The following is a 26,827-nucleotide window of genomic DNA, read 5'->3' on the forward strand; positions in this document are numbered from 1 at the left end:
TAGAGATGATTTAAACTGTACAGGGGAATGTGTGTAGGTTGTATGCAAACACTGTACCATTTTACATCAGTGACTTGAGCCTCTGCCAATTTTGGTATCCACAGGGGTCCTGGAGCCAATCCCCTTGCATATTGAGGGACGACTGCCTAAATCTCCCTGTGTTAGAGGCTGGGCAGAACCTGACCTCTGGCTATTTCTTTAACCCCATGACCCATATCCTTTCTTTTGCTCCCTTGCTCCCTCCTTTCCTTTCCATCATCCTGTTCCCTCTTTAGATTTCTTTCTTTCGTGTTCCATCTGAGTGAAATGCTCTTTCTGCACATCTTGCTCTCTCATTTCTTTCAGGTCACAGCCCATAATGTCCTTTCCCTGACCCCACGTCTGAAAGCATGGAGATGTGAGCGTTCTCCCCACGAAGTCTGGCTGAGCCCCCCCGAAGCAGGAGTGAGACCAAAGAGAAGTCAGAGAAGGGATGGGAAGGGCAAGAGGACCCAAGGGAGGAACAGGGAGTCAGAGAATCAGGAGAGAGAGAAGTGACGTATCCTCTCTTGGAGATGGGTACTGAGGTCAGGATGCCCCTGGACTAAGACCATCTCACTTCAGGTGCCCTGGGGCCACTCTGCATGTGCTTAGGATGCAGATCTTAAGGAATGTTGGGTGCCATGCTTTATTTTTCCCAACTGCCGATATTCATATTACTGGCCCAGAACCAAGCCAGGTGGCAAGTGTCTGGGAAAGGAGACAGTGAAAACCAAATAGCATTGGTCACTTTTGTTTCTCTATCTCTACTCCAATAAAGACCCCTTTCCGTCAAGGCGGTGTCAGAATCTACGCAGTGGTGATCGGATATCCCAGGAACCTTTCCAGAGAACCTGGGCACCCTTTGCTCTTTCCCCAGCTAAATCAGTCTGAATGATAGTCTCCTGGCTAAAATTTTAAAAAGTACTAAGAGGAAGGAGGAAGTAGTTGTGGTGGGGGGAAAGAGGAAGGTGGGAATGGGTTATTTCTTGAGCCAATACCAATAATGTAACTTTGATGAGTCTGGCTTGGGGTTCTGACACCTGAATCCAAGCCTGACCTTTGCTGGATGTGTCATTCCAGTTTCCTCATCTCTAAACTGGAAACCACAATAGCGTGCACCTCATAGGTTTGCTGTGAGGCACACAGTGTCAGGTATACTGTTTGGATTCCATGTATGCTTGTTGAATTGAAATTCCATCTTTAAAAGTGTGTGACTCTGCACATCCATCCCTTTTCTGTTGGATTTTTCTGCATGTTGCTCTTTTCTTCCTGATTGGAAATAATCATCATATGGTAGTGTCTTTCAAAGTGCATTCTAATGGGATCTTTATCAGTCAGTCTTGCCCAGACAAACAGAACCCATAGGATATATATGGAGGATAGAGCAAGACTGATTGATTTCAACCGGCTTACTCAGTTGTGGGGGCTGACAAGTCAGAAATCTGTAGGGCACACTCACAGGCTAGAAACTGACAAAAGCTAATGCTGCTGTCAAAGGAACAATTACTTCTTTTTCAGGTAAACTTTAGGTTTTTGCTCTTAAGGTCTTTCACGGATTAGATGAGGGCCACCCAGGTTATAGAAGATAACCTCTTTTACTTAAAGTCAACTGACTGTACATGCTAACCCTGTCTACAGAATTCCTTCCCAGCAACACTTAATGTTCAATTGAATAATTGGATCCTGTAATACAGACACGTTGACACAAAACTGACCAACAGTATATCCCTACCTTACAGCTCTTGTGGACTCTCAAAGAAGGAGAGACACAGCGCCTATGAGGCTGTGGGTAATAGGGGATGAGAGGAGTCTCCCAGGAAGCAAATGATGAAGACCCTACGAGGGTCTCCTACTGTGCTAAGACTAAAAGCCAAAGTGCTCATTGAGGGCTGCAGGGTCCTGTGATCTGGCTCTGTCCCTACCCCACCTCTCAGAGTTTATCTCCTTCTTCCCTCCCTAGGTCACACCCCACTCCAGCCACGCTGGCCTTCTCGTTCTGGAGCTCTCTTCCTCTTGATGTGCACTTATCTAATTTCCTCAACTCCTTCCATCTCTTCTCAACAAGACCTCACTTCTCCCCAACGTTACCAATCCCACCTACCCTTCTTTTTTTCTTTTTTCCATAGCACTTACCACCTTCTATACAACTTACTTATTTAGTTTGTTTATTTACTGTTTACTCCCTGCTCTAGACTGTAGATTCCTCAGCAGGGATCTTTGTCTATTTTGATTACTGACACATTTCAAAGCCCTAGAACAGCGTCTGGTGTATGGTTGAGACCCAAGAAATATTTGTTCAGTGAATGAAAGAGAAGGATAAAGAAGAGCAGTTCTACTCTGGAACTAATGGGGTGTGGTTAGGGCAGGTGAGGTGAACAAATCCAGGGGCGACATTCACATAGGTTGAAATGTGAATAAAGGTCCTTAGTGGGATGCAACACAGCAGCCCCTTCAAACAGATAAACTGATGATGGGTGGGTTCAAATTCCACTTCTTTCTGTAAAGGGCAGTAAAGCCTTCATAAAGGGTAAGTCCTTGCTGTCCTCTAAGGGCAGGTATCAAACTGGATTGAAATTTTTTAACCCTTTTTAATCCCTGTGAAAGATGATAAAAATCCAGATTATCCTTATGAAATGAACTTCATCTAACCATTTGTTATTATGAGGTCTGAAGGGAGACATAATAAGAAACAGTTACATGAGGTTCATGTCTTAAGGACAATTTGGTTTTTATAATTCCTTACTTCTACAATTCATTTCCTCTTCCCATAACCAGAAAAATCTCAGCTCTTCTAATCAGGATTCCTAGAGAATCTTCTCATCAAGATTCTTAGTGGCTCTAAAAGTGTGGTTCCCAGACAACAGCAACGTCATGACCTGGGAAGCTTTCAGCAATGCACAGCAGACTCCAGAGTCAGCAGCTCTGAGCTCATGCCTGCAAGTGATTCTGATTCAAGCCCAGGTTTGACAGCCGCACTTAGAGACCATCCCCCATTGAAAAAGTTTCCTCTATCTTCTTTATATTCCTAGCAGCTAAGAAGATGTTTTACATAAATAATTGGGTTTCTTACTCCAACTATAAAACATATTACATTGAACGATATCCCTCCCAGGAGATTCTGCTGTGTGTCTCCTGACTCACCCATTTGATAATTCCTGGACTAGAGAATGTTTAAGAGCCTTAAATGATCTGGAAGGCTCTTTCCTGTTCTAATAATCTGGAAGGAGAGTGGGATGCTAAACTTACATATCATTACTGCATTTCTATGCATGTGGCCCGCCTTTGGAAATTTTGCATAAGGTCCTCAAGGCTTGTTCAATTTAAGAAGCACTTTCTAGAACCATGCCTAATCCCAGAGAAAACCAAATTAACTCTCACCACAGAGTCGTATGGAATCACACTCTTGGAAAGCATGAATACTTGTTGCAGCTAAGGAAGAATTGTCTGCCTTTGATTCCAGGAGTAACCATGGCCGTGAAATTCCTTGGAAAGACTTCATCAGTACTCATATCTGTAAAACCCTAGAGTGGTTGGTAATAGAAAGCAGAGAGATGTTCACGTCTACTTTTAGTAAAACATGTGGGTCCCAGATCACATTTTAACGATGAAAGATAAATTTAAAGTGATCACCAGAACTCATTCTAAGCCTTGATTTTTTTCCAGTTTTTCTTACGTGGCATATGTTAGGTTAGTACCAAAATAACAAACATACCTTCCAAAACTCTGAGAGGGTTAGGCATTAACCCACATAATCTTGGTCAGAGATTCTAATGTGGCAAAACGGAGAAATTATGATATAATTATGTTGTATTTACTACATGTGTTACACGCTCCTTACCTTTACTTAGGGTCACTGTGTCGTTTTCATATTCTTGAATTAAGACCTGGACATATGTTTGTCTCTTAATAAAGCTTTTAGAGTTCCAAGAAATACTGCTCTCTAAATAGTAACTTACTGATGTTTTGTATGTGTGCGTGTGTATTTTTCTGAGCAGGGTCATTGCCTGTGGTGTGCTGGTAGTATTTAACAACCAGCTCTCCAGAAGAAAAAGCCCAATGTGTAGCATTTGTCAATTATCATAGTGTAAATGTTATCACCAGGACCAATTTCAGGCCATCAGTCTGACATTGCATGTAAAGTTTGGAAAAAGTACACATAATTGGCACTCTTGGATTGGTGCAAGCCAGCTCCAACACATCATTGAAATGTAGAAAATTTGGAAAGCAGAGGAAAGGATAGAAAGAAAACAGAGAAAATAAATTCATGATACTGCTGCTGAGAACAAAAACCACTTTTTTTTTAATCACCTTAACTATCCATTTTCTGAAGAATATTGATTCTGAGCTATCCAGCATGAATTCTACCAGAATTCCTTGCTTCTAGGACTCTGAAGAGGATTTCCATACTTGGTAGAGGTGATTAAAAGAAGCGTCTGAACTTTCAGAAAGCTTGCCTTTCTTTTTTTTTTTTAAAAAATTGTGAAATAATAAGGACTTCAAAGTAAGGATACTTGCTTTTCCTAATAATTGAAGTAAAAAAATCACTTTTAATATTCAATTACATTTCCTTATAGTATTTTGTGTGTTTTAATGTAATTGTTATCAATTTGTGTATATAATTTTGTTTTGCATTTATCTGCATGAATATCATTTTAATGGTTACATAATATTCCATCAAATTGATATAACATCATTAATTAGCCATAATTGTTAGACATTTAGGTAGCGTTTTCTGATTTTTAATATTGCTATAAGTAATGCTATATAACATTAGAGCACTGGGTATAAATCTCCTTCACCTTTCTGTTTCCTAAAGACAGATTCTGAAAGCAAATGATTTCAATTATAGGTCTTGAAAAAAAATTCCAGAATATCATCTCAAAAGTTTGTAATAATATGCACTCCTACCAAAAGTGTTTAAGAATGCTTCTCTCACTCTGCCTTCACTAAAACTACTTCTTTTTTATGGTTTTTGATCATTTCATAAGTTTTTTTTAATTTTAGCATTGCATTTCTTTGCAATTGTGCTGAATTTTTTAATGTTTTTTCTCATTTCTATTTCTCCTTTTAAAAAACTTTTGCTCATGTCAAGGGCTGCACAGTGAGGCAATCCTCTCCTGGAAAATTCAGCTGTATGCCTCCCACCTCATGCATTTGTTAATTCCTGGACTAGAGAATGTTTTAAGAGCCTTCAATGATCGGGAAGGCCCTTTTCTGGTCCTCTCATGTGGGAAGGAGGAAGACAGGGACACTAAACTTGCTTCTCCGCCCCCTACTTACATCTCTGCTTTCTGCTATTTCTCTTCTCCAGGCCTCAGGCTCCCTCCATTCCAGCCTTACTATTCCTCAGACAATCCAGACACACCATGGGGCAAGCAGGTTCTTCCCCCATATATCTACAGGGCTCACTTCCTCACTTCCTTCAAGACTTTTGACCAGTGCCGTCTCCATGAGGCTTTCCCGGATCCCGCTCTCTAGAGTTGCCCTCCCTATCTCCACTCACTGCCTCCATTCTCTGCATCACTCTTCTCCATAGCATCAATCACCATCTGATGTGGTATATACTTTATTTGTTCATTACCTTCTTCCCCTCCAAAGTCCATAAGACAGTATCTCTAGAGTCTAGAGGAGTTTCTGATGAGTAAGTATACACCAGTCCTATATCTAAAGGGTTAGTTTTATCTTGATGAAGACAAAATTATTTTATATGTTGTTTTTAAACACTGAAGATAACTGTTTGCAATATCTGTAACAAATATATTTCTAGATTTTTTAAGGTATTATGTTTTTATACAAACAGAAGGTTAGTATTTTTTTCTGTAACTAAATCTTCCGTTGTTTTTTTTTTCCATTCAAATGACACTTACAAAATCCTTTTTCATAAAGAAATCAGATACTTTAGTATTTTTTTATGGTTTGAATTTTTACATGTAACTCTTCAATATATAAAGAATTAATTTTGTTCTTTTGATAAAATGAAATCTAATTTTTAAATATAACTTACTGTTGAGATTTTGTTGTCCATAATGACTTTGGTTTTTCTCTTTATCATGCTCCATAATATTTTTAAATTTAACTTGTGTATTTTCCTCTCATGTAAAATCTATAGGTATCAAATCTCAAAGGACATTTTTAATTATCTCCAAGATATTTTCATGGTAGTATCTCTGTATTTTAAAAGCACTTTACAATATGGACTAAATATCCTTGAGTTTGTTTTTGTTATCACTACAAGTTCTGATAAGATACAGAGCAAATAAAAGGAACTATAATAGGAAGTTGGGTTCCCAGAAGTGGAAATACCAAGTCAAATCTGTCTCTAGCTGCATTTTTTTCCTGTAACACCTGCCAGGTGTTATTAGAATTGGAAAACTGACCCTTTTATTGACTCTCTGTTAAGTCTAATGCCTAACTCATAGTTGTTGCTTGATAAATATTTATGGATTGAACTGCATGAACCTTAGGGCATGATATCCTTTCCAGGAAAGTATTCCAAGGAATAGCCTTTCTTTTCCATCTGTCTTCTGTTTTCTCCTTCTCTTAGCTGCGGTCCAGTGCAGAGCTCCATCCTGACCTGCTCACGGATTGCCTCACCGTGCAGCCCCTGCAGCCCGCCACTTCCCCACGAGACGCTGCCGATAGGGCGGTGGGATGCTCCCCAGGGCCCGGGCCTGACCTCTACCCAGGTAATGACAGCACAGGCAGACCCAGCCACATCCGCTACCCTTCTCCCGGCCCTTCACTCTGTTTAAAGGGAATGTTCACATAGAAAACTTCTCCTAAGATCATCTATATTTCACATTATCAATGAACTGCAAATTATCCCCTTCCTCTCCTCCCCATCTGATTCCTGAACTGTGATTGGCAGCAGACTGTTTTTTTCTCATAAAGAAACAAAGTAAAATAATGCATTAGCTTTTTGAGTTCTGGACTTCTGCCAAAAGTCCAATGCACCCAAACAACCCTCTCAGGTATTTTAAATTTATTAATTTGATTTAGACTCAAGGGAAATGTTTCCCCCTTAAGCAGGTAACAAGCTGCATATGGCTTTCTTAATGGAACAGTCATTGTCATCTTTGCATTGTAAAAGGAAGCCCCAGGTCTCTAAGAAAAATTTCTCATCAGTAAATCAGCTTGTGGGAATGTCCATTAATGTTTGTCAACCACTGAGGGAGGAGGGGTGTGATGGCACGCTCAGACTAGCTTCCTTCCACCTGGATCTGGATAATCGATGACTCTATATGTGGAAAATTTTGTGTATGCAGTGAAAGATAAGAAAGGCTTACTATAAAATAAGGACTTTATTTTTTTTTCGTTTACTTTCTTGGCTCAGATTTTTGTGCATTTTCCATTCTCTGTAATGGTGATATACTTGTGCAAAGGTAATTGGGTATCGTCCTCATGTACAGAAAGCTCTTACTGTCATGCTGTGAATATCAAAGCAAAAGTCCCACCAGCTCCACAATCCAGACAATGGGGATTTTCTGTTTTCTGTGAATTAAAATTCTGCTTCCACTTCATGATTCCCCAGCCAGGTTTTGGAAGCAGACGGCTTTTTCGTTTTAAAAGTACTAATAGGCCATAAAGAATGAAGAATCTACTGATGCATAACAATGGAGTAGGAAAAAGACTTGCTTTTGTAACTTTAAACTCGACAGTTTCAGTTGATCTAAATGCAGGGGGGAAAGCATCGAGCAAATATTTTGAGAGAGTCAGTCATCAAGGCATCCTTAATGTTGTCCCAGTGTTGGTGGCCCTTTATCAGTTGCTTTGGGTACTTACTTTCGGAGAAGACAAAGCCTCAGCTTTTTGAGACCCTAGGAGATTAGGTTAAAACTTATTGGAAGGGCTGACCAAATCTGACAGAGGTTTTGGGTCCAGGTACACATGACACTTGAAATATGCCAATGCACAGTGTTATCAACACACAAATATTTTATATTATACATATACATGAAAAAGCGTGACTGGCTTTTGTTTGCACATACGTCTGTTTGATTTGCCAAACATTTGACATATGAAGATTTATTCTAGCACAGTAAATTAACAATCAATTTAAAACTGCCTTTAGAGCATTTCAGTTCATAAATCCACGATCTTACTAGATACCTGAAACCCAAAATTTAAAGAGTGAAAGCTAACCAGAATTGATTGAAAAATGTCCCAACATCCAATCTAAATAAATGGTTTATGGTGATGGGCTAGTCTTGTTGCATTTAAACCTCTTGCATATGGGTTTGAGAAGCCATCATATCTGTATCTGTGACAAACATTAGTACCTTTGCTCTTTGTGGCATACAGCATATGGCTCGTTTTCAAAACTTAGGAGTCACATTTGTCTTTGTGTGTGCTTTTGGATATCTGGTAGTATTGTTAAAAGTTTTGTTTTTTTTTTAAGAGGTTTAGTTTGAAATGGCTTTGTAATTCCAAACAGAATTCCTCTTTCTGTTCATGACACTTTTCTGCATTTGGTCTTCAAAAAATGCTCATAGCTTTGAGCCTCTAACTGTGGTGGGTGAGCTGCTGTAGCAGACAAGGAGCCTCCATTCCCACAGCGTCAACAGAGCATCTTTAGAATGACTCAAACTTTCTGTGACTCTGGGAACGCTGGAAACAGGCAGGCAGCCATCCTGCTTAACTTTTTCTTGGAATTTTTCTTCTCTAGTTAGCTTATAACTATGAAAGTTCATCTGGCCTGCTTCTTTCTTTATTCCTGTGTCCCTTGGGTTCTATTTTAGTTTCTTTGTTCTTGACTTAAAAAAAAAAATTGATTATGCCTTCTGATTTGCTGAGTAGGCACAAACCCAGAGCAGAACAAGGCAAGAGGAAAGACTAAAACACAAAAATGTTACGCCTTCCTTTTATAGTTCTAGAAATGCACTTGCCAGGAGTGCATGTTCACACCAGTTTCCAACCTGTGCTTAAGATCTGTGGAAAGAAGCCAAACAGTGAAAAATGCCAAAGGAAAAGGAAACTGTTCCTCAGTTGCATGTAAAATCTGAAGTGTTAAGGTAATTTAACAAAGATTAAGACTTGGCTAAATGGCAAAAGTACTTGGAGTCACTCTCTTTACATTCTACTATACAAAATCAAAAGATTATTTGTTTAATGATTGTCAAAAACTTATAATTTTAAGTGCAAGTAAACTGATTTATTATAAAAATATTTTGATGGAAACCTGTTGAGTATGTATGGGCAAAGGATCAAAAGCAGTTCAACGTGAATATCATGATTTATAAGAAGCTGCAATGATTGAGGACTCTTAGTTTGAAGAAGTCATGGTTTTGAAATGGAAATTTTTAGTGCCTAGTAGACAGTAATTTGTAAGATTCCAAGACAGGGTTAGTTTGCAGAGTATTAAGATGAACAGGGAAGATGGCAGTTCTGACACATACAAATCTTACAAGTCTCCTAACATACTGGCTTCCCTTATTGAAACAAACTTTTCAGTTGATAAGACAGAGTTTGATTGGAAAGGATTTTGGGAAAGGCTTTTATTTCTTTGGAAGAAAATTGTGCCTCAGGTTAAAGCAGCCAGTATCATTTGAGGCCATACTGAGGAAAAATTTTAAATTGAGGTGTTTACTTGTCTGCTATTCTGAAAATCCCAGGGCTCCCCAGGCCTGCTCCTGAGTTAACCTGAGAGTAATTTTGTGATCTAACAGGGAGGCCAGAGCAGTGATGAGTAATTCTCAAAGATGGCTCTCTTATATTTTCTGTCCTTTGGTTCAGAAGTTCTATAACCCAGATAGATAATGCCCCAGGCCAGCCTGTAAATTTAGGTGATTTATCTGATGATCTAAGGGAGAAATATTTCATGGCCAGTAGATCAAGGTGTGAAAGCCACACTCAAGGCTTAATGCCTGTTTAGATCTTCTCTTCAGTTTCCTCAATGAACTAATAAAGTGGATTACCTTAAAATTAGTGAATCTGCAGTATCATGGACAGCCAGGGCCAGGGCTAACAAAGTGTGTTCTGTGTAAAATCTGTCCCATGAGCGGTCACAAAGATTATGGCTCCCTCCAAACTGAAACCATACTGCAGAGTCAATAAAACATGGCCTTTGCAAATGACCTTAGCCATGAAGACATCATAGAGGCCAGTGTGGCTGAGATGTTTGAGTCACACAGAAACCACCCATTAGACGAAGAGCCAATGCAACTGGAACAAGGAAATCTGCAAGAATGAGGGAATTTTATTGTTACCACTTCTCCTGAGTTATAAAAATAATTGTATTTTAGAGCTTATAAGTCCTATTGAATTATCCCAATTTTGAATATAATGGTAGGTTTTTCAGGAGGAAAAAAAAGTATTATGTTCAGATATCTTAAGGAACTATGGAAGGAAAACAAAGACTTTTTTAGGGCAGGAATTTTTGAAGCCATATAACTGTCAGTCCTCCACATCTGCAGATGCGTAACTTGAGGATACAGAGGGCCTTGAGGGTCCCCAAGAATTCTGGTATTTATGGGGATCCGGGAACCAATCCCTCAAGGATACTGAGGGATGACTGTATTGTCATTCCCTTCCCTTCATCTCATTACAAGAAATTGAAGGCTTCTCTCTTACAATATCATCACTTTTTGTAATAAATAGCACCATATTAAATTCATGCAGAATTTAGCATACTTCATGAAATAGTTAATGTTTCATTTTAATGTAATGTTGTAGTATATGTTTTAATACATTTTCTACATTCTTGAATTGAGTATATTTACTATCTTGGGACAGCTTGCAGAGCTGTAGAGGTTAGAAATAATTTTATATAAAGTTGCCTCCATAAAGTCTACTCTCAAAAAGTGGTCATTAATTCAGGGACTTTATTAGAAAGTTTTAAATTGGCACACAAATTTCCCAATAGGTTAAACTTTACAGGAGAATTGTGAAGATCAAATGATATGATCTATATAAAAGTCCTTAAGAAGGCATAGTACATTATAAAAATGCAATAGTTATTACTTGCATTATCTTCAAAAGCACTGCTTTGCTTAGAATTCACAAGAGGGGAAAAAGGAACAGAACAATTTGGAATTGGTGTTGGACAGGAAGAGGTCAATACTGGGCTTACAGAAGGGATATAAAGGAAAACATTTGGCAATAAAGTCTTTGTCAAGTCTCTTTGACACTGCCTTAAACTGCAGTCAAAATCTTGGCATTGTTTTTGTAACATCTCTTGTATCCATGGATTATCCACAGATTGGATTGGATTGGTAAGGATAGGGGCAAGCCTCATCCTTCTCTGTTATAGGCCCTGATACTTTTAACCTATAAATTTAGCCCTCCCTGCCCCTAAGTCCATCCTGTAGTATGTATTATAACACCCGAAAGATATATGAAAATAGATGGCTGGGCCCTGCCCCGAGAATTTCTGATTCAGTAGGTCTGAATGAGTCACGAAAATATAAATTTTTAAAAAAATTTTTTATTGAGTTATAGTCATTTTACAATGTTGTGTCAAATTCCAGTGTAGAGCACAATTTTTCAGTTATACTTGAACATACATATATTCATTGCCACATTCTTTTTCACTGTGAGTTACCACAAGATCTTGTACATATATTTCCCTGTGCTATACAGTATAATCTTGTTTATCTATTCTACATATGCCTGTCAGTATCTACAAATTTTGAACTCCCAGTCTGTCCCTTACCACCCCCTCCCCCTTGGCAACCACAAGTTTGTGTTCTATGTCTATGAGTCTGTTTCTGTTTTGTATTTATGTTGTTCTTCTTCTTCTTCTTTTTTTTTTAGATTCCGCATATGAGCGATCTCATATGGTATTTTTCTTTCTCTTTCTGGCTTACTTCACTTAGAATGACATTCTCCAGGAACATCCATGTTGCTGCAAATGGCATTATGTTGTCACTTTTTATGGCTGAATAGTATTCCATTGTATAAATATACCACAGCTTCTTTATTCAGTCATCTGTCGATGGACATTTAGGCTGTTTCCATGTCTTGGCTATTGTAAATAGTGCTGCTATGAACATTGGGTGCAGGTGTCATTTTGAAGTAGAGCTCCATCTGGATATATGCCCAGGAGCGGGATGACTGAGTCATATGGTAAGTCTATTCCTAGTCTTTTGAGGAATCTCCATACTGTTTTCCACAGTGGCTGCACCAAACTGCATTCCCACCAGCAGTGTAGGAGGGTTCCCTTTTCTCCACAGCCTCTCCAGCATTTGTCATTTGTGGACTTTTGAATGATGGCCATTCTGACTGGTTTGAGATGATACCTCACTGTAGTTTTGATTTGCATTTCTCTGATAATTAGTGATATTGAGCATTTTTTCACGTGCCTGTTGATCATTTGTATGTCTTCTTTGGAGAATTGCTTGTTTAGGTCTTCTGCCACTTTTGGATTGGGTTGTCTGTATTTTTTCTTATTAAGTCATATGAGCCGCTTATATATTCTGGAGATCAAGCCTTTGTCGGTTTCATCTTTTGCAAAAATTTTCTCCCATTCCGTAGGTTGTCGTTTTGTTTTACTTATGGTTTCCTTTGCTGTGCAGAAGCTTGTAAGTTTCATTAGGTCCCATTTGTTTATTCTTGCTTTTATTTCTATTGCTTGGGTAGACTGCCCTAGGAGAACATTTTTGAGATGTATGTGAGATAACGTTTTGCCTATGTTTTTTTCTAGGAGGTTTATTGTATCTTGTCTTATGTTTAAGTCTTTGATCCATTTTGAGTTTATTTTTGTGTATGGTGTAAGGCAGTGTTCTAGCTTCACTGATTTACATGCTGCTGTCCAGTTTTCCCAACACCATTTGCTAAAGAGACTGTCTTTATTCCATTGTATATTCTTGCCTCCTTTGTCACAGATTAGTTGACCAAAAGTTTGTGGGTTCATTTCTGGGCTCTCTATTCTGCTCCATTGGTCCATATGTCTGTTTTTGTACCAATACCATGCTGTCTTGATTACTGTAGCTCTGTAGTATTGTCTGAAGTCTGGGAGAGTTATTCCTCCAGCCTCTTTCTTTTTTCTTCAGTAATGCTTCAGCAATTTTAGGTCTTTTGTGGTTCCATAACAATTTGAATTTTTTGCCAAGTGTTTCTAACAATTTCGCAGGTAACACTAGGTGCTGCTGGTCCTGGGACCACACTTTGAAAGCTATTGCTCTGGATCATAAAATGTGGGAATATGACTTCTAGCAAAACATGACCTGAATTTTGACTCGTAGGAGTTAACAATGAGAATTGCCCCTAATTAACTAAATGGGAGGAATCCTTTCACAGTGTACACATCTAGCAAATCACCAAGATGCACACTTTAAATATCTTACAATTGTATATGTCAGTTGTACCTTAGTGAAATTGAAATTAAATAATAAGTATTTAAAAATTGAGGCACATTTTTTTCATGTGAAAACAGTGTAATAGAAATCTGTCCATAAAAGACATATTGCCAATATGCTGTATATGTACAATGATAAATGGAATAATGCTGCTGTGGTCCTTACAGTTAAATAATTACAGAGGTAATAGAACTGAATCAAATAGTGGGGGGAAGAAAGAATTGCCCTGTCGTATATATTTCTGTTTCTTGCTACAGAGACCTTATGGATAGACATTAAGTGTGTCCTCCCACACCAGTGTTATAATAGCACTGCTCATATTTTGATTAAGAGTGAGATTTTATAACCTCCAATTGAAGAAAATTAAAATTCTGATTCCCAGCCAGCACAGGGCACATTTGTATATATGCAGCTAATGTTAATGACTTTATATGTTTGCAAGCTGCTTAATTTTGTGCTTCAGTTTTCCATATCCACTTATTCCCTTGTCTTCATGTTAGTTTTCACACAAGATTAAGCTGAATTATTCAGTTTTACAATATGTACAAGTTTTTGCTGTAAAAATATTTTTGTAGGTGAGCAAAAACAATTCCACACCTTCTAGAGGAGAGGAAGCTAGTGAAGCTGGGTGATCATAGCTGTGTTCCCATTGGGCAGTCTTGGTTGTCTTTATACTATTATTTCTTGTTTTCCTCACTTTATGTTACTTTTCTGGCACTCAAGAGGCGTGTGGGAAGGAAAGACTGGCTCTACTTTGAAGTGTACCCCAAGCAGGTCTTAGGAAACAGATGGATGGCAAGGTGGAGAGTTCCAGATAGGATTTCTGGAATGAGGAGCTAGTAGCTTTTGTGATTAGGAAGTTCTGAGCCAAACTTCTAAGTCCAGAGCTTCGACTTTCTGCTTCAACTGAATTTTCCTTCAAAGGAAAGAGAGAAGTAGGTAGCTATGTCTCTTTCACGTGAAGAATAAAGAAAGAAGAAAGTGGGCATTTTCAAGGTGTTTGTAGCCATAGTGAAAGTTCTTTTTTTACTATGTATGAGCACTGAAAATAAATGTTAAGAATAACATAAAACTCTAAAGTAAAGAACATTACTGCATTATCTTGAATATTATTTGTCATGTTTTACAACTAACAGTAATAAGAGAGCATATTGCAAGCACGGTATAAAGAGGGTTTTGTGGAATTGACCCTTCTGGGCCACCAACAGCACTGACTCTGAAGACTGAATTTTACAGTGTTTTCTCAATATTGTCAGAGGACTATCTATTCCGTTCAGGTGTCCTGGCCATACCTTGAACTGTTAACACTGCTCTAACAGTAGGCATTGATCCATCAGAAGTTACAGCTGCTCCGTGGCGTTTTAAGTTTCCTTCCTAAGTTTCAAGGCCACTGTAGCGTCCCTTTCATAACATTATTTCCAGTTCTACTGTGTTTTGCTACTTGGACTCTAGTCCTGTTCTCTCTTAGTGAACTTAACTGCTCATATCTGACTTTTGCTCTGACTCTCCATCATCTCTGATTTGAGAGTTGAGTCCCACCCTAAAGATCTGTTAACACATAACCCCATTATAAAAAGTCAGGGATTTATAATCTTCACTGTAACCTTTCTCTGGGGATTTAATAAAAGGCTTATTTGCACCTTCTGGGAGAGGCAGCAGAAAGTATACTACTCACTTGCCCCTTGAACAATATGGGCTTCAAATGCATGGGTCCACTTACACATGGATATTTTTCAACCGTACACACAGTACCACACAGTCCGTGGTTGGTTGAATCACCCAATGTGGAGGAAGTGCAGAGACAACTGAGGATCCTGAGGGCTCATCAGTGTGCATAGGGGTTTGCTCCTCAGACAGGTTCACAGGGATGCTTATCAGGTTTTCTGAGAAATGTATACACTTTATGAAAATGCATTGCATCAACCCCCCTGAAGATTTTGCAGTTGGTGAAACAATGATCTATGTTTCGTAGTTCTGAAGTACGAAGGCAGTTTGGGGTTATATCTGCACAAAAGTAAGGATAGACAGTATTTAGCATCTCTTCTTAAGTTACGTTACTGGCCATGTTTTGTACAAGCGGTCTGACCACTGTGTAGCCAATCTATGCTCAGATATAACATTTGTAAGTGGAAGCGTTACTTCTTCCTCTACCTGAAATTTATTTCCCTCTTACTGAGATCAGTTGCTTACCTGTCATACATTAAATGACAGAGTGCTTAGAACAGTGCCTAGCACACAGTAAGTATTCAGCATCTATAGTTAATATTGTTACTTTTATCCAAATACTAGAAAAATACAAGTTATAGTTCTGTAGAGCAGATAGGGAACAGTGCCAGAAATTACCCACCACTCCCATTGTTTAAGAAATGGTGAAAATCTGGAAGCCTGAACAAATTGGAAATTTAATCAGCGTCATTTAGTAGAAAAGAAAACTAAAATATATAATCCTTTATATTTTGCATTTCAGTAATTTACCCAGTAGTTCCCATAGCATTTTTTTAAATTAAGGCAGTCTACTCTAGGTCTCTAGAGGAAAAACAAATTGGAATCAGAGGTGGCCATGCACCTGGAATCACAAAGTCAGAATTGTGTTTTGATGGGTACCGTGCTTGTGTATTCAGAAATAGCATGATTTTTTTGTTTGTTTTGTTGTTTAGAGACAGTGTGCTATGGCAGAAAGAACGTGAAGCTAGATCTGAGCCCCAGTCCTAGCTCACCACTCGCTAGGAGGTTAGTTTGCAGTGGTTATCTTTCCTCTTTGTAAAAATGGTGGTAAGATGACTGACTCCGTAGGACTGTTGTGAGAATTAAGTGAGACCACATGTAAGAGTTCAGTACACTCCCTGCAGCTGGTAGATGCTCAGTTGATGTGCTTTTCTTTCTTCCTTCCTCTTTGCTTAAAAGCTTAGAGAATTACTCACAAGCCAAGTCTATGTCTGTGACAGGGACTAGAACCCCTTCTAACCCTAGAACCCCTTTTAGTATTGGGTGCTGCTGCTTGGAGTTCAGAAATAGCTGTTCTGAGATGAAGTGTTCCTTCCAAGAAGAATTCAAGTCAAGATAAGGACTCATTTCCCATATTCTAAGACCCATTTTCAGATCTGTAAATAAGACATTTTTTTTTTGTTGCCATGAAGAGTAGAAGTATATTTAGGCTGATTATACAGAGTGAAAATGTGCCTGGTTGATAAATGACTTTAATCAGCAGTGAATCCGTGATGGTGAGGGAGGTGGAGGGAAGAAGAAATAGGATTGATGGCTTTGACCAACACAATCTTACACACTCATGTGTTAGCCTTGCTGAGGTATAGTCTTGATCCCTCCCAATGTCATTTTGTAAATAGACTCTTCCAGGACATGTCATTTTTCTCAAAATATACTCCAAGGTGTATAAAAAACTATTCTTGACTATTTGCCTACATCAAATTTGGTTTCCATATTTCAAAAACAGTTCCCTAGTATCTTCATGAGGGTTCTTAGTAGTTAACATGCAACAGATAATGTACTACCATACTTCAATCTGGCTGGCCTGCCTCCTGTTTTTGCATGGCCTGAGAGCTAAGGAGGGTTTTAAGATTTTTAAATGTAAAATGTAAAAAAAGACTTTTAGCCTTTAGGTAAGAACAGTTGCTCAAAGAATTGAGGTTAGCCAACCACTGCTTTATATTCACATTTGGGGCATTCATCAGTGACTGAGCAAGATCAAGGATGCTTATGACTTCCATGTATTTGATCGTATTTTGTTTTCAAAATCTGCCTGTACATCCATATCCTGTTTTTGACCTCTATAATACTTTAGATTTAGCAAATACTTCAGTAATCTTCTAGCCTATGGGTTTGCAGAGATTTTTATAAGGCCCAGTGCTTAACCGGTCACAGCAGAGCTGCTGCAGTTGAAGGGAACCACACCACTTGTACTGCCCATTGCCCAGCACTCCTTGTCCTCCCCTGGGCATCCTGTGGAACCCCAAATGTTGTGGCTTTTAAATGAAATTATTATCAGTTAAAGTAGCCACATAGTAAGCAGACACCTGCAGATGCAGGCTGGGCCATGGTGGGAGTGTGTAAGCCCTCACTAGTGTGCTTCCCTCGTAGGACGAATCTACAAGAAGACAGGCAGAACTTGGTTCTGGTTTTGGTGAACCCAGGGCTGACAGGGACATGAGAGGCAGCAGTCACAGTTTAATTCTACCGAGGTCTATTTCTTCCTAAAAAGAGAAGAGTTTCAGCCTCTTGAATATCCAGGATTATGTTTTCTAAAATCCAGGCCTCTTATAGATGCATAAATTAATGTCCAAAAGGAAGGCAAAAAGTTGAAATACTGAACTTTAGGAACCCATGAGGTCACATTCCAACAAGAAGGATACTTTGTTCTTCAAAAATACACTTTCTGCCAGCAACAAAGATACTTGAAATTCATAAAACTGAAGACTGAACCCTCCATTCCACACATAGAGAAAAGCCTTTAGATTCCTTGAGGAAGGTTGTATGTGGGCAAAAACTCAGGATAACATGTGAATGACTTATCAGAGTCTATCTTGAAAGTAAAGTAAACTAGGAGGAAACACTGAGTATCTGAAGGCGAAATGGGAAGAGTGTCCACTTCATGGGCAAAGGGTGAAAAAAGAGGAAAGGGGGGTTCTCTGGAGTCAGCAAAACCAACTTCCTCATCTATGCAGTTTCTCCCAGGGTTAGTGGTAATTGCAGACTTCGGCTTCCTGCCCTAGCACAGTTCTCCAAAAGGGCTGTTGTAACTCCGTTGTACAGAGCTGGGAAAGGGAGACATTTCATGAGACAGTTCAGAGCTGGTAAATCCGTCCTTGAGTAGGCTAGGAGAATATTGCAATTAAAATTGGATTGACTGTCTGTGCTAAAAATCTGTTTCCAAAAAGCCTTTTCTGTGAAATGTTTTCAGAAGTCATATGAAATTAGAGTGTGTGGGGTTGTCTCAGTAGTGTCTGAAAGGGAAGAAACCTCTTTTGTGGTCAGTGTGGTACAGGTAGGAGATAGCTAAGGGATGAATAATCAAGAGCCGGAGAATCCAGTATTTTTTACTAAAACTTTGGTTTTTGTTACCAAGTCAGACTTTATTTCCAAAAAAAGAGATGAGGAACATTCCTGTAAGAGCTTCCAGGAATGGCTGCCCATTCCTGTTCCATCTTTCTTCTTTCTCTATGCTAACCTTCTCTGCTCAGAATAGGGTAACATCACACACAGAAGCAATACTGGATTTCTCACAGGGCAATCTGAGTTGTTGGCTTGTTCAAATTATTTTATTGACTTTCTGTGTAATTATCTCTCTGCGAGTGAATAAGTAGGTAGCTTGGGAGGTGAAGGAGAGAAAGAGAAGGTATGAGATTTGAGGTTAGGTATGTCATGCATTGTCTGGAAAGGCCCGAGAGGATTGCATGAAGTGTTGGTCCCAGAGAATCTGAGAGAGCTGCCAGATGATGCCATTCTACATGTAAGAAAATGTCTTTGTTCTGAAATGCAGATGTTTCAGAAGCTTTTCCTAACATGAACTTAATTATACCTGGTATTTCAGAGTGTTTGATGGTAACCTTTGGCATTTACATGGACGACGTCAGCCATTATCTTCTAGTTCTATTGCAGTGTATTCCAGAAAGGCATATAAGCATGTATCCTCTTCCAGACACTAATAACTTCTTTCCTGGCTATAAATCCAGCTGCGTGATGTGGAAATGTAATTGGGCAGCCTGCATAGATGTTTGGAGCTCATGTGGGAATATCTATTTGTAAGAGAACCTGAATATTCATGTTACTGTGCAGACATCAATAAATCCTCATTTTACCTTATTTATTTCTGTTCCCCAGTGAACAGCAGTGCTCTTAAGCTCAAAGTTAATAGGCATGTTCTTCAGAGATGTACCCTCTCTTACCTTAATAGAACATCTCCCTAACACATTTGTTTATCTGTTGCCAGGTAGCTCTCCCATCAGGTGACATGAGTGTGTTTTCTTTGTCTTAGTGCACAGGTGACAGTTACCATTGTTTGCCATCAATTAGCTTGGGGTAGCATGTCAAGGATGTACGGGTGGTGTCATTTTAGTCTGACAGCCACACAATCCGGTTGAGAAGGGATTGTTTCATTATCCTCTTATCAGGGCTGCTGGATAATGATACTCTACACTGCAAAATGGGAGGGAAAAAAAGACAGGCAAAAAGAATAGAATTTTAGGGATTGGCAATATTAAAATTATTCATGCCTCAAGGAGAAGAGAAAGATTAGAGAGATGACTGGGCAAACCCTTGAGAAGCTTCTTTTTCCTAATACAGATGGAATATGGAATGATACCCTTCCTGATGGGGAAAGAGGGGACAGGGGGAAGTGTCCAGACATTAGGAGGAAAGAAAAAGAGAAACTAGCTCCTTCTTCTCATAGGCAGCCAGGCAAGGATTAGCTGCCCCATCTCTCCCATTCTCCAGTTAACCTCAGTATCAAACGCAGCCTTCCAAGTGACCGTGCCAGGGCCTTTTCCTTGCTAGAAAGCTCTCTCTGGTTTGTGAATTTAGGTCATGAGAGCATTTTCCAGTGAACAGCAGTGCAATTAAATTGTTCCATGGTGAAATGCAAAGAACTGCAGAAGGTATTGGGGCCCGAATTTTCACTATTGAGGACCAAAACTCCAGTCACCCCATGTTGTTCATTTTCTTCAGAATAACTGAAGGGAAATCTTTTTTGAATTCTGAAAATTAACTGCAGCTGGATCTTTATGCTCTTGGAGAAACAAACACAAAGAAGTGCTGAAAATGTAAAAATACTTCAAGATAAACTAAGCTTCAAGAAGGACAATTGTGTTGACATTTTAGTAACAGCCCATTTTCGCTCCTTAACGAAGTGCAGTCATGCATGAAAATGACTTGTTATCTTTTAAACTGAAACACATTATGGATTATAACTCAAAGGTGTGTATTACTCATGTAAAATCAAATACAACATTTTAACCCTATGAGGATTCTTGAGCAGGGCCTGAACGTGTTACAGCATCTTGCATTAGCAAAAGTGAACAAAAATTGCTTATTATTAGAGAGTATGATGTATATACTGTTCTGCATTTTAAAGTGACTCGAGTTCACAGTTTATACTTCACTGCGTCTTTAGGTAAGAGGACATAATTTGTTGGGGGTTTACTATTTTGGAGCAATATATGCCTTTGTCTTCCACATCCTATTAATTATAAGAATAATTACAGTAATATAAGTAGCAAAAGAATAGCAGCAACAGTTTATTAAGCACTTAACCATGGTCTGGACACAGTCTTAAGAGTTTTCTGTATATTGTATAATCTTCACCCTCCTGTGAGGTATTATCCTTGTATACGATGAAGAAGCTGAGCTTAGGTTAATTGACTTGCCCAAGATACATTGCTAGTAATTGGTAAAGCTCAGATTCAAACCCACGTCCATCTGACTCCCAGTGTATACTCTTTGTTCCTTTAATAACCACCCTGACACCAGCTCTCTTGAGTGTTCAATTTCTGGTGAGGCCAAAGGAACTAAAATTTTCATTGCAGTTCAGCTGTTTCCTGAATCCTTCCTAGGTTCAGACTTCTCCTGGATGGGGCGTGTGGGGAGGAAGGGCAGAGGCAAGATTGAGCTCATCATTTGAATGGGGCCCCTAATGCTTTTCTATACCCCTGTGAAAGTTGACTTAATCTGGTTTCATTAATTAGCTTACCCGCTTCTATACCCAGACGCCGAAAACAGTGCCCAAGAAACAAATGGCGAGTCTATACCTCTTCCCAGGTACCAGCACCAGGTGTTAAATGTCATTTTTCAGAGTCCCAGCATTACTCTGGCACTGATTGTAAATGAATTCACAGTCTATGGATAAGACTGGTTCCCCTTTTCCTATGACAGCAGGCCCTCTACGAAGTGCAATACTGTGGCTTTTCAAGTAATCATAAATGACTCCAAAAGCAGATAACTATAACTGCTCGGTGGCAGCAGATCTGCACAGCAAATCTCTTCTTCATGCGTTGTTGACAGAAGCAGTGGCCTTTCAGCCCATGACAGCGACATGATGCTCGCTCGTGGGTGGTAGCAAGTGCATGTATCTGACTGCTCGTGGATATTCCCTCGTTGCCTTCCTTCTTTCCCACCAATAGATCTACGTGCTTCTGACAAGCATCTGAAATCTTTATTTTGGAAAAAGCACATTTCCTACCAGCTGTTTGTTTTCCAAACCAAATAATTCAGTTAATTTCTTGCCTGAGTTAATTTTCAGAGCTGGAAAATTTCAGCCATGTTGAGGTCACTTCAGTGCTTTTAGGGTGGGTGGAAACAGAAATGGAAATCTATTTTTTGGACCCTAACTAGCGTTTTGGTGATTGAAAGTACCTGTGTGTGTAGTGTGTGGCAGAGGAAGAGTGCCTAGTGATTCCAAGCAGCTCTACAAATGGAGTGTGCAGGGGTTCTGATCCAGATCAGCACTTTGAGGCCTTATCTTGCACCCATCCTGCATTTGACAGGCAATATAGTATGTTGGTGAGGGGCATGTGGTTGCAGTCTGGTTTCCTCGGTTTGAATTCCAGGTTCATGTCTTACCAGTCACGTGACCTAGGCCAGGTAACCTAATCAGGAGCCTAATTAGGCCTCAGATTCCTCATCACTAAACTGGGGAAAGGTTTGCAAAGTACTAAATAAATGTTCACTATTGAATCTGGGGCATGGGGCAAGCAAGAAGATGAAATGCAGCTGAAATATGTTCCAGCACCTACTGCTCAAAGTCAAGTCCCCTGACCAGCAGCCTTAGCATTGCCTGGGACTTTGATAGAAGTTCAGAATCTCAGCACGCCCAGCCTCCAGGACCTAGTGAATCAGAATCAGTATTTTACCCTAGTAATTTGTTTGCAAATTAAAACTTGAGAAGCAGGATTCTAGCTGCCCAGATGATTTAGAACATCCAACTGACTATTTTCAATATACCTCAGACTAACATGGGAGGTCTTCTGCCCTCTCAAATGATGAAAACATAGTCACCAAATGATGCCCATGATAGCCTTCCCTGGCTCAGGTGATGGGCCTGAGAAAGACAGTCTTCATTTTGGGAAGGTACGAACTCTTTGCCTCCCTCTGCTCATATGGTGAATATGTGATCACTGAAGTATCCCCAAGGGTGCCCTGTCCATACTTATTAGAAATATACATTAATTGTTTTCATTTGGACACATAGCAAGAGAGCTGCCTATTAACCCAAATTAACGTAAGCCAGTTAAAGGCTCAAGCCTAGAAGGCCCTGGTCCCAATAGATGGTGAGATGGCATCTGGAGACCACATAGATCAACAGATGATGCTTTGTTGAAATTAAAAAGCCTGAGTCACCTCCACCTACCTCTACAAGGAAACAGGGTAGGGGGACTGCAGTAAGCCAAGCCTCAGAGAGAAAGAAAGCCTCGAGCCGCAGAGAGGCCAGCTCCTGGTCCTCTGCTGAAAGCAGGGCTCACAAATTCATCTCAAGACCAGGCTTTTATTTCCTTGGGGAATCCACCATCTCTTAATCACAAAAGCAATAAGAATTTCCAATATGTTCCTCTGCCGTGCCTAATCAGTTGTTCCAGCTGCCACTCATCAGCACATTCTGGAGGCTCACCTAAGAGCTCTCTTACAGCCTTAAAAGCAACACTGACCCCTGAGGTGACACTAGACAATGAAGGCTCTCCCCGTGGGTAGCCTGTGTGTGCTGCTTGATTTGATCACAACAGTTTTGTTAACATTGCCCTGGATTCTGGAGGATACGTTCTCTTGGTTATGCTGTCATTGATAGGCCTCATTGTATGTCCCATTGGTGGAGCTGGGAAAATCATTTTGAGTGTGTATGGAGGGAAATTTTTCCAACGTGAGTAACCTTACACTTGCACTCTAACATGGAGATTTTCTTTGTGAGATTAAAAATCACTTAGCAAAGCCTGAACATTTGTAAGTATGTGTTGTGGTAGGCAGGCCTGTGTGAAGTTCTCAGGTATTTGACTTCAAATGTTGAGACCAGCGCCTACCTGGTACAGAGTAGGGGCTGGAAAATTGTGCTTGAATGAATGAATGAATATTCTTAGACCGTGGTAAGTCATGGTAATCCTGGTTGTATGACCTTGACAGCCAGAAATTCCCAGAAGTCAGTGTAAGTAAGAGAGGTAAATTGCCCTGTGCCACAGTGGCAATTTCTGAGAAATGTGGCTCTTTGGTAGAGGTCAAGGGCAACCCTACTGAAGCCATACCTACCTGTCTCCAGAGTCTTGTCCATTTTTTATGAAGGGTATGTGAGATGGGGATTGTGTGAATGTTGGAAAGCCATGCTCTATCTTTACTTCCTCTAAATCTCTGGTCATTATATTGGTCTCAGGCAACATCCACAAACAGCCGTCTTGTCCTGGACTCTGCGTGCCAAGTACTCTGTGTAAACACTGAATTATAAGCTTCAGCTAGGTTATCACACCAGAAGAGAATGTGTCTTATACTTCTCATTCCATCTGTTAGAAAACAGAGGCAAGTCACGGACTTCATTTTGCTGACAGGTGATTTCTTATACCCTGTGTAAGAAACTGTTCCATGTACTTTAAAGTGAACCTGAAAGCCCTCCCTTTCTTGCTCTCATGGGGCCCCCAGCCAAAGGGTCTCTCTGCCTGTTCCAGTGCCGTTCACTGGCTGTAGCCAGAGATGGAGGAGCTGTAGGTGTGTGTGTGACTGTTGGTCAATCAACACTTGACCTCAGCACAACTGGAGGGCATGTTCTGAGCCTTCAGCTCTGTACCCCTACACCTCTTAGGGTGGCTTTCTGCCCTCAGGCTTCTCTGATGCCCTAGCGTTAGGCATCTGTGAGAGCCTTTGGCCACTCTGGTACGTGTGCCTACTTGTTAGTGAGAGTGAGGTAACGCCCTCGATCAGTGGGGAACAGGTGTTGGTGCATAAATGTTCCTTTCTGTCTCTACTCGTGGAGCCCACAATGGGCTCCAGTGGCATTTAGATTGTGTTCATCCTTGTTTACTAAACAAATGTGAATGATGCTGGTGTCTGGTCTGGTCTATCCCAGGACTTAGCTCAGTGTCTGCCTCATGGTACATACTCTACTAATATTTGTGGAGTAATCGGCTGCTGAGAGAGGAATGAGGGGAAATCAAGTAACTCTGCACATACCACCAAAGTATTAAAATATGTCTAGAAAGGTAGAGGACATTACAGGCCAAAGCACAGTAGCATAAATTGTCGTGACGTATTTGAGGTGTGGTCAGTTGTCTGATTTGGCCAGAGCTTAAGGCACATTTTTGGGCCACAAATAAGATATTATGTTAAAGCATTGGGTTTGATGCTCTATACTAGTAAGTCTCAGTATTTTGGTATAATTGACATATAGAGGTCTGTTCCCCTCATTAAACTGCAGCCTCCTAGTTAGCAGACACAAACTACTATATAAAACAGATAAACAACAAGGTCTACTGTAGAGCACAGGGAACTGTATTCAGTAGCTTATAATAATCTATAATGAAAAGAAATGTGTATGTATATAACTGAATCACTATGCTGTACACCAGAAACTAACACGATATTGTAAATCACCTACACCCCAATTGAGAAAGAGAGATCTTTGGTCTCTCTTCCTGAGACAAAAACAAACATAAAATTAATATGCCCAATTGAAAAACCTGCAACCTACTCAAGGACAGGGACACATATAGTAGAGTGACTAGCATGTATTAGGCACCAAATAAATATTGAATTTAAAAAATAATGGTTGGAGGATGGACAGATGGGTGGATGGATGGATGGATGATGGATGGTTGGTCCTGGCTTTTAAATAGGATGAAGGAGTGGACCTTAATCAGTGTGTGGCAGGCTGCACACAATACCAAATTTCCCACTCTGTTTCATTGCAGATAGTGCAAAAACATAGCTAATATAGCTAATGTAGACCTTTGGGAAGCAGCACACTTTCTGTTAAACCATAGAGGAGAGCACAGAGTGTACGCACCAAGTTTCCCGGTTGCCTGTGGGTTGTAAACAGCAAGGCAGCACTTTCCTTGCGATAAACACACACACGTACATACAAAAATACCTCCGGGGATAATAAGTGATGAGTGCATTCAGCAGCTACGACAAAATAAATAGGGGAGCTCACGTTTCTACATTAAGGCAGAAAAAAAAATTAGCTATGTTTTCACAGTGTCTCTGTGACCTCTTATTATTCCATTAGTTTTTAGAATAGTATATAAAACACCAAGCTTCATGCTGACAAACACTGTATTGAAACAATTGCCACAGTCAATCCAAACAGCCTTCTCCCGTGGGTAAAATTATTATTTGGAATACAAGCAGAATGTGGTTGCCTGGGCGAGCTGAGCAGAAATGAGGGTAGTGATTCATAAGGTGACTCTAGCGAGTTTGCAAACGTGCAGCTTTGCTGGAGGCTGACACACAACAGAAGTTCTGCATTGCCCTTTTGAGCTGGTAGGCATTTTCTTAGTCTCACCACCTCTTCAAGACTTGGAGGGCTGTGGAGGGTGCAGGCTTCTGAGGACAAGAGTTAACCTGACACAGTGCTGACTTACCAGAAATAAACCCTTCAAATGAGATCACACTCCTGTCAGTAGCTTTTTGAGCGGGAAGATGGTAATTCTGCTTCTTTACATGTTCCTTTAAGTACTTGAACTCTTATTCCATTGGATTAAGCTTTTGGGGGCTGGGTCATCTGGGGTATTAATTCTATCCTGGAGAGGTTGGAGGAAAGTGGTACTGGTCTAAAAATACAGCTTCTTGAACTTTTAAACCTTCAGATCTCTTTGATTATGTGGCTTCTTTTTCTTAATCCTGAACCTGATTTTTTAAAAATTTTAAAAATCCATTTATCCTTTGATATCAGTAGAGTAAGTTCAAAAAGAGCAGAGATGGGTATAAAGCTCAGAATAGCTGTGTATAGAAAAGGGAGTTAAAGAGAGTCAGCATAATGATGCTGGTATGATTACAGCATAATGAGATGTCTGCTGAGTAGGTCCAGGCACCGAGAGAGCCTCTCTGGTAGTGATAGACTCGGAAAGTGACAAGCCCCAGTTTCTTCTGTGACATCGTACCAATTAGCTGATCTAAATGGGCACACATTTAAGTGTGAGGTCACAAACGGTTCTCAAAGCCTAGGCTGCCTCCTAAAGTGAGGCTGTAACTCACTCTCTCTGTCATAATGGACAGTGGAGGGGAAGATCCCAGAGCTGCATTTGAGGCCCCCTTTCCATATTTTGTGGTGTTGGGAGAGGACTCACTTTTGATGAAAACAGTACCTCTGTCCATCACACCACTGGGGAAATGCCCAGGGTTGGTTAGACTGTGAAGTTAAAGGAATGTGGGCTCCTGTGTTGGTTAGGGGATCGGCAGAAGCTCTGTTCTCATTACATTGATTTAGCAGTGATGGAGGGAGCTGGGCCTGACCCACAGCAACCTACTGCAGCACTGAGGACGGGAAGAAGGCCTGTGCTGTGCCCTTCCAGGTCAGCAGACAGAATATTCTG

General features: G+C 40.1%; 1 protein-coding gene across 1 annotated transcript in view; it reads left to right on the forward strand.

Moving 5' to 3' along the window:
* GLIS3 (GLIS family zinc finger 3) overlaps positions 1-26,827 on the forward strand; it is a 438,827-nt gene that overhangs the window by 364,204 nt on the left and 47,796 nt on the right. The window contains exon 7 of the mRNA XM_031449780.2: positions 6,566-6,707. Within this exon, the coding sequence (XP_031305640.2) occupies positions 6,566-6,707 (142 nt within the window). The remainder of the gene's footprint in view (positions 1-6,565; positions 6,708-26,827) is intronic.

This window comes from Camelus dromedarius, chromosome 10 (genome assembly GCF_036321535.1).
Source record: "Camelus dromedarius isolate mCamDro1 chromosome 10, mCamDro1.pat, whole genome shotgun sequence".
NCBI lineage: Eukaryota > Metazoa > Chordata > Mammalia > Artiodactyla > Camelidae > Camelus > Camelus dromedarius.